General features: G+C 38.3%; 1 protein-coding gene across 4 annotated transcripts; it reads right to left on the bottom strand.

Moving 5' to 3' along the window:
• Positions 1-313: 313 nt before the first annotated feature.
• On the bottom strand, positions 314-11,605 carry MAP3K19 (mitogen-activated protein kinase kinase kinase 19). Of its 4 annotated transcripts, XM_084209290.1 has the most exons (9): positions 11,467-11,605; positions 10,505-10,575; positions 9,914-9,998; positions 8,886-9,127; positions 8,253-8,296; positions 3,762-6,212; positions 2,447-2,596; positions 1,548-2,245; positions 314-586 (listed from the first exon to the last, which is right to left on the bottom strand). In XM_084209290.1, the coding sequence occupies exons 2-9, from the start codon at positions 10,542-10,544 to the stop codon at positions 520-522; spliced, it is 3,777 nt and encodes a 1,258-aa protein (XP_084065416.1). In that variant the 5' UTR covers positions 10,545-10,575; positions 11,467-11,605; the 3' UTR covers positions 314-519. The 4 variants fall into 4 exon arrangements, with proteins under 4 accessions (XP_084065416.1, XP_084065417.1, XP_084065418.1 ...); XM_084209291.1 differs by lacking the exon at positions 10,505-10,575 and having other exon boundaries at positions 11,467-11,550; XM_084209293.1 differs by lacking the exon at positions 314-586 and having other exon boundaries at positions 1,985-2,085.
• Between the last annotated feature and the right edge of the window lie 58 nt (positions 11,606-11,663).

Below are 11,663 nucleotides of genomic sequence, written 5' to 3'. Positions count from 1 at the left end.
AGGATCCTGTGGAGACACAGGACCACAGTGATCTATGTATGTAAAAACCTTATTCACCAGCTAAAAATTGAAGTGCCCATCCAATAGAACAAAAGAGCCCACCTGACTGAATAAAAGCCTCAGTACATTTTATGCCAGTAGATGGTCTGAGGTTCCTGTGGGATCCTCACACTCATTACTCATCTCCAAGTGGCAGAGCTCTCTGCCCATAGCTTGTTCCACAGGATTTTACAGACATTCCAGCTTACCTGGCCTGTTGCATGCCAGTGATGGTGACTTTATTTTCCCTTTAAATCTCTCCAAATACAACACAACGTGGCCTTGTGTTCACAGTGAAGGACAGGCATTGCAGAACAGGTACTCTTTAATCACTGCTGCCTAACAACAGACTCCTTGAACACGGCTGCTCTCCAGTATTTCTGCTGCCACGTTAAAGTCCAGTTCCTTCTGGTCTTTTTTCCACAAGTGAAAATCTTTTCCAGGAAAATATATGCTCATTTGGCAAGAGTTTTGAAAAATTCATTGTCCTCCTTTCACGAAGGGATGGTCCAGCAACTGCAGAGCAGAAGGCCGTTCGTGTTGATCTCTGCATTGAAGGTTGCACAAATCAGTATAAAAAATGAATATGTATGCCTGTGAGGTAAAACCTAATTCAAAACCCTCTAAAAACCTAATTGCAAAATTAGCCTTTATTATTATTATTATTATTTCTCCATTCACTACTTGTTTTTTGGGGGTTTTTTGTAAAGCTGATAGAAAGGAAGGGAGGCTTGAAGGGAAAATTTATGAATTATAAAATGGAAATATTTTATTAATAAAGAAATAATTACTTATTCCCCTGAATTCCTTCCAAATCTCTCAACAATTCTGCTGATTTGGCCATTTCAGGTGCACCAACAATGTATTTAAGAAAGGTGATAATTATCTGTTTGAGTCTCTGTCAATCAGGTTGTCCTGTCATCTCCAATCAATATAATTCATTTTAAGAAGCCCATGGCTTTGTTATAAACACCACAAAAATAATTCTTATAATGTGTGAATGCTAGTGGTTTGGGGCTTTACAGAGAGAACTTTGTGTTTCAAATAAGTATGTGTTTCCGGGACTGGCAGTGATAATAGATTTTCCCACTGCAGAAGACAAGAATTAAGTGAAAGCTCTTCCATTTGGAATGCTGTCCTTAAAACAACTTGTCTGACATAGACCAAGCTCAAACAATACTGGAACAGCAAAGCACAGCAAAGAAATTTTTTAAACATTTTGTCCAAAGCTTAACAGTGCCATGTTTCTGCATGAAAATTACAGGGAAAGTAAATTATGAGTATAAGGCCTACAAAAGGAATCTGTGACGACTTTTTTATACCATTATAAAGAGTAAAGCTCTTTTATATATACTTTAGATATAGATATAGATAAAAGGCTTTCCTGAAATGCTGAAAAGCCTGTGCATTTACAATAAAGTCCTATGTACCACAACCTAAGCTCCCATGAGCCATCTCCAGAATACAAACTCCCTGCATCTTCCCTTTCATTCTCCAGCTCTCCATACCTGGTTAAGCAGGCGTGCACAAACTCCGCGGCAGCGCTGGAGAAGCGATCGGGCAGGGCCGGCATCAGCCCGCGGTGGGCCCCGATGTAGAACATGGCTGCCACCCTGTCCATGGAAGCCAGAGGGGGTTTGCCCGTTGCCATCTCGAACACGGTGCAGCCCACGCTCCAGATGTCTGATTTCCTGCCATAGCCAGAGTCATTGATCACCTCTGGAGCCATCCAGTAGGGAGTGCCGTGCACAGAGCGCAGCAGCTCGCCGCGGGTGCCGCTCAGGCTGGCCCAGGCCAGGCGCCTGGCACAGCCAAAGTCAATCAGCTTGATCACCCCAGTGGGCATGAGCATCACGTTGTTGCCTTTGATGTCTCTGTGCACCACACAGTTGTCGTGTAAATATGCAACCCCTTGTAGAATTTGCTTGGTGTATTTACACAGGACAACTTCTGGCAAGGGGCCGAAGCGATTCAGAATACTGGAAATGGAGCCACCAGGAACAAACTCCATGAATATGCTTAAAATGTTGTCTTCCAGGCAAGTTCCTAAATAAGTTACAATATTTACATGCTTCAATGTCTTCAAAAGATCAACTTCCTCATGGAACTTCTGATACTCCTTTTCTGTAGTGAGTTGATCTGATGTATCCAAAACCACCTGTTTTACAGCTATTAACTGTCCCTGGCTTGTCAGACCACAGTACACCTACAGTGAAACCAGCACTTATCAAAACAAGGCACGAGACAAAACTTGTGTATTTACTTATTTTAAATAAAATCTTTGTGCTTGTCATGTTTCATATCTCAAAATATTTAACCCATTTGTTGAATAACAACAGTTATTTTTGAGATAAGGTGTAGCTCAATGATGACCAACACATATCAGCATATTCAGACATTAACTTACCGTGCCATAGGCTCCCTTTCCAAGGACTTCTCCTCTTGTCCACATGATAGGATCTTTGGTAGCTAAACTGCTTCTTGGTAATTTAGTAGATTCATCAAAGTTTAGAAGGCCCTTTTCTTCATTTGAAACCAAAAAGGCTTTACTGTAACTCTGCTTGAAAGATGATGGTCAGTGTGGGGAGAAAGCAGAGAGGAAAATACAAGCTTCATTTGGTCCCCCCTCTTTTCATACGGAGTAATTTTTCCTGGCATGAGTTTACTTTATAGATTTTTATATATATAAATTGCCCAGGTCATTGATAGAATTGCTATACTAGGTAAAGCTGTATAAATATCTTCAAGTATAAATCACAACAGTGCATAACCTGAAGGTTACAGCATGACATCTTCCATTGACACCAAGACAGAAGAGCACTTAGAAGAGCAGGATACATACACTCTCTTTTTTGGTCTAATAGGATCAGTTTGCTAAGCTGAAGGCTGAATATGGCTATCATCATGCTCTAAGTAACACATGCAACACAAGTCTGATGAAGATAACAGGCCATGACTTCCCAGGAAGAGACTGCTTCAGAAAGATGGCAATAATTATCCAATTTAGCCATGGATCTCCCTGGGAGAAGTGAGAACAGAGCTATGATTGGCACCTGTGTCTGCAGAAGCACAGGGGAGTGTATCAATATGTAGTGAAAGACATTTCCTTATAAATTTGTAATTTATATGGACAAAGAACTAACAGGACCGAGGAGAAGCAGTACTGGTAGAGAAACACCTTAGTAGGTGAAGGCAGGCAGCTGACATGGGGGCCAAAATCTGAGCCTTCTGAGCTTGAAGTTTTGATTAAGCATTAATTAAACTGGATAAGTCTGTCTGATAAACCAATACTTATGGCTCATATCTATAAAAGCATCTGGTTGCACTCAGAGACTCAAGGTAATTGCCCTTCTGGATATGCAAGACTATTTGTAGTGTCTTTTCATATTCCTGCCCAGATCTCCAGCTCTTGCCTTGCCCAAAACCTTTTTATATAAGCTCTTCAAACAGCCTATTCTCTTTATTCACTACAATTTGTCAATTTATATAAGCTTTGGCAGCTATTCCTGTCATGCCCTAGTACCTTCTGGCTTGTGTCCTGACATGCAGCCTCTAACACAGATATATTCAACAGAGCACTGGAAGAATCAGTGGGCAGCTGGCCCAAGGAAAAAAGACTTGATAAGTCTCTTTAATAAGCACATATTTCCCATTTTTCATCCAAACTTGTGTGAAGCATCACTCAAATTATTTAGCAAGTTACAAGAAGAAATTACTTTTACCTTCTCTAGAGCTCTATTTATTATTGCTCCATCTCCATTCACCATATTCTCCTCTTCTTCACTCTGTGTGTTTTGTATTTTAGAACATGTATTTTTTGTTCTTGATGAGTTGGTGTCTTTTTCTTCAAGCATTAGCAATTCTTTGGCCAGACAACAAAGCAACTCATCAGTCACGTCCTCAGTATCTGACCAGGAAGAAATGTTTTGACTTGTCTGGGAAGTGGGGCTTTTGGCATTTTTTGTCCAAATCACTGAAGCCTGAGTCAATTCATTTGTCAAACCACTGTTTTGAGGTGTGTTTGCACAAGTGTGATCTAATATTTTTGTAGGGGACTGACATTCCAGTCTATCTGAAAAGGGCAACTCACTTTTATTGACAGACTTGGAGTCCTGGTGTGATTCCCAGCCTTTGCCACCATCCATATCCCCCCTGCACTGGGGCACACAGATGTTCTGCTCTGCTGTTACCAGACTCCCACTTGGAGCAAGACATTCTCTGCAGCCTTGATCACTGAGCTGAAGGAGATCCTGGCAGCAGGCAGCAGCTCTCTGACGGCTGGATTGATCCTGGTTGTCAAACAACTGCTCCAAAGAAACTTCTTTAATAGTTGAGAGGTTTGAATTTGTAAACATTTCATTTTGCTTAGTTGGCTGTGAAAGCTCTTCTAAAAATGTGAGCTGATGATCTGTGTGTCCATAGAACAATGTTGTGCTACTCAAGGTGTGTGTTTGAAAATCCAGGTCAGAAGCTGTTGCATTATCTTGCTCTGTGCTGCTGTCACTCAACTTGGTCCTTCTGTCCTTTGTGATCAAACCTTTCTGCTTTTGTTTAGCACCAGGTATGGTCTTCTTTGGCTTGGAATGTGTTTTCTTTTGAGCGTTTCTGACTTTGCTGCTTTCTCCCCCTTTACTGCAGGTAGATCTGCAGGTGCACCTTCCTGGTGGAACAGAATAAACACCTTTATAAAACCTGCCCTCGTGCTGATCGAGGTCTCTCATGCGGGAATAGACGGGAGTTCCAAACATTTCGTAAATACCTGGGCCTTGGTCATCAGAATTTATTATTTTGAACATGTCAGTGTATTTCAGATCTACAAAATCTGAAGCAGAGGGTGCACGTGGCAGACAAAGTGGAGCAATATGTTTTTTTAAGACAGCTGAGTTTTTGCAACTACAGGAGCAACTTTGCTTTTTAATTTTCTGAGCATTCTGACCAACATGGCCTTTGTGTCCTTGAGTGATTTTTTTCTGACACTTCATGGGAGTCTCAGATTTCCCTTTTGTCAGTTCCAAAGATGGAAAAATCTGACTCTTGGCATTTGATTTTGTGGTAACCGCTTTAGAAGCAATTAAGTCTTCAGACACTTTTATCTTATTATTAATTTTTGATTTTGATGAGTATTTATTTCTATTAATCTTTATTTTATTTTTGTCGTTTTCTTTGTGAGCAAGAACATTGAGGCTCTGAGGAACATGAGGAGGCAGGGTACAGACACCACCCTTTTTTGTGACAGGTGTTTCAGCAATGTGTGGTTCCCCAGCTTGCTCTTGTTCAGAGATCATAACATGAGCAACAGCTACAAGCTCACTTGGGACCTCTGAAGTTGCTTCTGACATGGCTTCTTTTTCTCTTTCAGATTCAGAAAGACAGACTTGATTTTCTGACTGTTTTCCCGAGGGATCTTGAGCTTCTACTCTCAAGGGAATTACTGCAACTACAGAATTATCTTCCAAGGTTTGGTAGGCCTCTATCACTTCATTTTTACAGGAAGAATCAAAATCCTGTTTGTAAATCAAAAGGTTGGCACTCTCAGCATCTTCCTGTGGTTTATAATCCAGCATCATCTCTGTAGCATTTTCTTCTTCCAGACCAGTGCTACAGCAATTCTCTGCTCTGTTTTGCTTATTGCCAGCTCTTGAGGCATTGCTGTTGCTGGACACTGTAAATGCTGTCTGGGCTGTAAACATGCCACAGGTCACCAGAGCATTGCTTGAGCTCAAGGGGGGATGACTCTGATCCCAGAACCTGGCTTGGGTCAGAAGATTGATGTTCTCACAAACCACTGAACACTGGAATTTCACCTGGTTCTTCTTCTCAGTGTGGATTGCTGCATCAGCTTCCCTCCATTTTAAATGGCTTTGGATTTCTTCCTTCTTGTTGTTGAGGTACTTATCACAGTTATTAATGCTGAAGTAATACAGGTCCTTCACTGGAGTGAACTTATCAGAAACTGTGGCCATGATCAATTCTGATGACTTTTCACTGTGCCTGTTTAATAAGTTGTCTAACTGATACTGATAAAATTTAGTAACTGGCTTTATAGGCTGAGGAATAGAGTTCATAATATTTAAAATATTTTTGATGTTTCTGCTTTCATTGACAATATCATCCTTTAGAGGTGCAAGATGAATTGTTCTTACAGACTGACATGTCATTGGTGGCAAATGAAGCTGTAATTTCCATTAAAAAACATTAATAGTGTGCTACACCACAGATACAGGTAAAAACTAATCTCTAAGAGCCAAGTAGAATTAGGAAAAAAATTAGAAAATTTTAATTATTTAACATATTCCTATATTAAACTTATTATGAAGTACAGTATCAGACTCCTGAGAAAACACATAATTTTTTGCACATTACTTGCATTAATTTTCTCAGATCCAGAACTATTTCTAAGTATTTCTTAGTTCAGAAAGTGGGGTCTTTTGCTTTAAGGCACAAGTCATTCTCCATGATTTAGAACCAGTAAATTTTGTCCAAATCCTCTTGTCAGTTAGTAACTCTGTCTTGTGGCACTTCACATGTTTGCTACAGGAATTCAAAGGCTGGGCAGTGGCTTCATGCGCCAGAGCTCCTCTCTCTAGAGAACAGTGGTGCACTCTCCCTGAATGAGAGCACCACTCTAATGCTGATATTTAAAATCTTTTTATGTAACCCTCCAACATGTGCTGACACCATTAATTATATTCTCAATGGAACCAGAGCTCGTGTAAGCAATTTTTCAATAGGGAAACTAGCCCATTATAACAGAATGCTATTGCATGCCTGGAGAAAACAATTCTAACAAATTATTTATAGACTTTAAGATTCATTATATTAAATCTAAACATATAGATTCATGTTAAATGGCCACAGTTTTAGGTACACTGGAAGACAGCACAGTCTGCACTCAATTTGCAGTGAAGTGAAATGGATAAAAGCAATGGCAGCTGACACAGAAGTCTCTTGGGTCAGGGATGTGTTTTACTATTCCTCCCTGCTCCCCATCACATTTGTTGAAAGGTACCATGTACATTTGAAGGAGTACAGATCAGAGGAACTGAGCACTTTGTTCGGACTATTCAGATGAACAGTGAGAATGATTTTCTGAAAATAGTATTTCTGTCCTTTATTTTATAGGAAATGAATGTTTGAATATTGCAAATGAATGCAATAGAAATAATCACACAGTCATCTGCTCTGAGTGCTCATTTGCATGTCTATATTCAACATCAGTTTGCAATCTGCAGGAAATTTTTGTTTGTATTCCAAGGGCAAACTGAGGTTTGAACATGCCAGAAAAAGCAACGTGTTGGTTTGAAATTGACAGTTCTGAAGGCTTTGTCCAGCCTGCATGGCATTAATATGAATGCTCAGTTTATCCCAAAGGATACACCTCTAGAAAGCTCAAGACATGAAATAAAGCTGCATTAAATCACACCAAGGCCAGCTAAATTATTCTTCATAAATATTTCCCTCCACTTGAAATGTTTTGGTTTGGTTTTTTTCCATAACCCTTTTTATAATCCTGTGTCAGAACTCTTGCTCCAACTTCCATACTTCACTTTTTCCCTGTGATTAGTTGCATTCTGTGATGGTTTCACTGAAGTTTACAGCTGAGTTGAGTCTTTTCTACAAAAGGCTATTAACTAATACACATGAAGGCTAAATTCTCTTTTTTTCTAAATACAGTATATTTAAAGTGGTGTGAAGTACTGAGATGTAAAATTGTGAGCCTGTAATCCTATTTACATTTTTCACAAAATCTCATGTAAAGTATGTCTAATTCTAAAATACTATTTTTTATTTGGTAACAGAGTAAATTTCATCAATCATCTAATATCAAGACTATTTTAGAATTCAACTTCAATTTTAAATTACCATTTCAAAGAAGTGTTGGGAGTTTTGGCAAAACTAGACATCTAATTTAACAAACAGGATTCACATTTTAATTAATTTACATATTTCTAAAGGTTTTATATCTTTTTGAACTTTCAACCTTTTATCTCCAGAAGCCCCTCATGTAACATCTTACTGATAATTTGCTGATATACACCTCAAGATTTGCTGACACACATATACAAAATAAATTTTAAAATATTTTCCATTCTTAAAAAAAAACACCTGAGACTAAGCAAACTACCTACACTACTTCAGTATTTGTATTTTTAAGATGTTGAAAGGATATAATATTTTTGCCAGTGATCATTTTATACATAACGTTCTCTTACCTCAGATTTCTTGTTCCTGGTTTTTAGCATTGCTACAGTTAACCCTTAAAAATCAGAATAAATGAAATATTAATTTGATGTTCTTAAACAGACTACAATTCACATTTATAAATTAATTTCAAATGGTAGTGTTCAGGGAATCAAGGATCTGTCTCTGGTTGCAGAACTGTGCTATAAATCTGCAGTGCAGAAAAAAGTTGTAGGTTGAAATTCAATTGTGATACTGAACTTCACAATTCCATTTTCCATAGAAAACAATAAAATACTATAAATTTAAAATATTTTTACACTAATAATTCAAATAAATACTTCTCAATTGTAGAAGTTTGTTAACCACAGTATGTAGCTAATTAATATTGCCAGTATGAGGGAGAAAGATGTCATCACTCCAGGCACAGAGAATTACACTCCACGTTTGTGGCTCAGTTTCACTACTCAGAGTAGCAGGAATGGTGAAATTTGTCATTGCTTCTCTTTATCTCCTTCATTCTACAAACACACACAAACTTCTAATTAAAGAAGAGGGTTGACACAGCTGAAGTCTCCCTGAAGACAGCAAAAGACATAAAGGCAACATGATAATCAATAGATGACTTTATATATAAAATTTGTGACTTTTAAAATTGAACTTACTTTGTTGCATTTGTGCTTTTATTATCTGGAAAGTATCTAAAGCCATAAATGATGTTGAAATGTTAGACTCTGGGCATGAGGTCTGTAGCAGAAAGCTGAAGTCAAAGCCACATCCCATGTCCTCTTTCTTTGAGGAGAAAGGTAAAGAAATGTGATGTCTCCTGGGTAATGACATCTGATTTTTACTTGGAAAACATGCCACTTGTTGGTCTGGCCATGCTCTGGATGTTGGTGCAATTTGGCTAAAAGGCAAAACAAAAATAACCAAAATACAGAGCAAAAATAAGTGGAAGGAGCCTGTTCAAACAATCATATGGCTGGTGAATAATGTGACCAAGAGGTTTGTAAGATTCCAGAATGCCAAAGTGTCTTTTCTTTATTTATCTGTGGGGTTGTGACTCTCCCTGGAAATAGCAGACTGCAATGCAGAGGTTGACTACACATGAGATTGAATGACAAACCATGTTCTCCAAGCAACAAGAGAAACCTAAAAACATATTGTTCACCTTCCCCTTCTTGACAAAAATTGATTGCTTCCAGCGTGTAGTTTTTATGAATCATCAGGTGAGTGTGTCAGAAGAATTCTGAAGACCAGATGTGCCTTTTTTAATAACAAAATATGCTATGGTCTGCCTGAAAAAACAGAGGCTGTGTGGACAAGCCTCAGCTTTCTGCCACTGTTTTCTGAAGAATGAAAAATGTGGAAAAAGATAAATACTGTGACTGAAAAGAGGTACAAAAGTGCAGTCTGAGTTATTCTTAAAGCTGTATGCAAGATAATTGTCTGGGTTTAATAAGTCAAATAACCACATATCATGTTTTTTTTTATTGTACCAAATAATTTGTTCACCTAATGCAATATCCTGCCTCTAGCAGTGGCCAATAGTTGATATTGGGAAGAGATAAACACTACACAACACAGAGAGCTGCACATAATGTCTAGGAAATAGTTTTCTTATTCAGGCTACTACCTTCTTTGTTCCCATTTGTGCACACCCAAGTGCAAATTAAATACTGATGCTTCTTACCTGGTTTTTCCTAGAGCTTTGTCTGACTGATGCATTTCTTCCATTATATTGTCTGCATTCTGAAAAGCAGCAACACTTCCACAACCTGAGGTAATACATCAATATTTGCACAAAAGCAGTTTAATTCCAGTATCACGTGGCAAATGCACGTGATTTTGGGGCATTAAAACATTATTATAAAGAAGTATCAGGAAAAGAAACAAGAGCAAGTTACATTTCACTAATTCTTGTAATTATTGATATGTTAATGTATCATTTTGAATTATTTTTATTTCTTTGGTAAGTTTATTAATTCAATGGGCTGCAAAAGCAAAGAACATCTTAAAAAAGCCAATTACATCTCCTATCTCAGGAGAACAGAAAGAGAAGACAAATATTGACAGAAATTTTATAGAAGTAGAGCACTTAAAAATATGAAAAACAAACCAAATCTTAGGCCTTTACAAAGGTAGAAACGTACTCTGACTTTGATTTTGTATTTTTATGGTTGATAAGCTTTGACAAATAGCCAAATTTCAAGTTGCTACTGTACTTTTCCAGCTTCAGATCTACATTTTACACTTTCAACACATAAACTTTGGGTTAGACTACCTTTTTTGCTTCTCCTCTTATTTTGTTTGTTGTCAGACATACTGTCCTTAAATGTATTAATGCCCAGAAACCTGAAAAGAAAACTGTTAATTGATTTCCAATTCACATATACAAAGCATTACATTATATTTCATTATCTGGGACAAAAGTAAGACAAAAACATTTTAAAAGTACTTGAAATTATTTAGAGCACTGTAATTTAGCATCTAAACCCTTTCCTGTGAATGCACAGAATGCAAAGAGCTCAGAAAGTTTTTAGAGGTAAAACCACAACTTATGCTATGCTGAACTTGACTTAAAAGCTCTTTACTCTTATTTAGAAGGTTGTAATGTTCTTTTCCTATGACTAATCAGCACTGACTGTGGGAAAGGAGCTGCCTGTCACCCTCCTGTCAGTACAGCTGTGTGTGGGTAATACTGACCCTGACACAGTCACCACTGTTCTTGGCTGTGGTGAGTGTGCTGGGAGCTGCTTCAGAACTCTAAAAACAACAACCCTATTTTCTAAGATTAAACTCCAACTCTAACAACACCATAAGATGACAGAACAAACCCGAAGTGCAGACTGGTAAAGAAGAAACATGAGAGGGTTAAGTCAAAGGATTGGGAGTTTTGAAATTCTAGAAAGCTAATTCTTAAAAGAAAATGAACCCCAGTTAATAGTTTTGATGGATTTGGGAATCTTCCTGAAAAACAGAGTGAACTGCAGTTTTTCAAGTGGCAAGAATACAAGTCAAAGACAGTGAAATTAGCTGTAGAAGTAGCTACAGAAGCCAGAACTCTTGACGTCTCATGCTAGAGGCCAGATAATCCCTTACAATGTTCATCCCATTATGTTTTCCTGTTAAGAGTCAGATGTGAACTTCCCAAAAACTTCCCTTTTTTTTTTTTCGATACACAAAAAAACCCTTCAAAACAATAATAGAATGTCCTGTAAAAAGGCAGAATCTTACAAAGCTTACCTAGTTCTTCAGCAGCGAAAACTGAAAGAGGCACAGCAACCCAAAGGGAAATTAGAGAGCATTTTCAGCCCGCAGCTGCCTTCCTTCGCTGGCCAGCGAGGAATTCGACAGCAATGGCACACACTTGGCTTTTATTTTCGGCTGTTTCCCTGAGTGCGGAGCAGGCAGGAGGCATTGCCGAGGCAGCTCCTCCGCAG

This window comes from Fringilla coelebs, assembly GCF_963513975.1.
Source record: "Fringilla coelebs genome assembly, chromosome: 7".
NCBI lineage: Eukaryota > Metazoa > Chordata > Aves > Passeriformes > Fringillidae > Fringilla > Fringilla coelebs.
The sequence above is the reverse complement of the archived record's forward strand: the minus strand, read 5'-3'. Positions and strand labels throughout refer to the sequence as shown.

Bases quoted from the DNA above. Each gene is read 5' to 3' on its own strand.
- MAP3K19 (XM_084209290.1), bottom strand. From the start codon at position 10,544: ATGTCTGACAACAAACAAAATAAGAGGAGAAGCAAAAAAG. The intron at 9,999-10,504 runs GTAGTCTAACCC...GTATTACCTCAG, and splicing joins TAAGAGGAGAAGCAAAAAAG to GTTGTGGAAGTGTTGCTGCT. The intron at 587-1,547 runs GTATGGAGAGCT...CCTTCAATGCAG, and splicing joins GTGCACGCCTGCTTAACCAG to AGATCAACACGAACGGCCTT.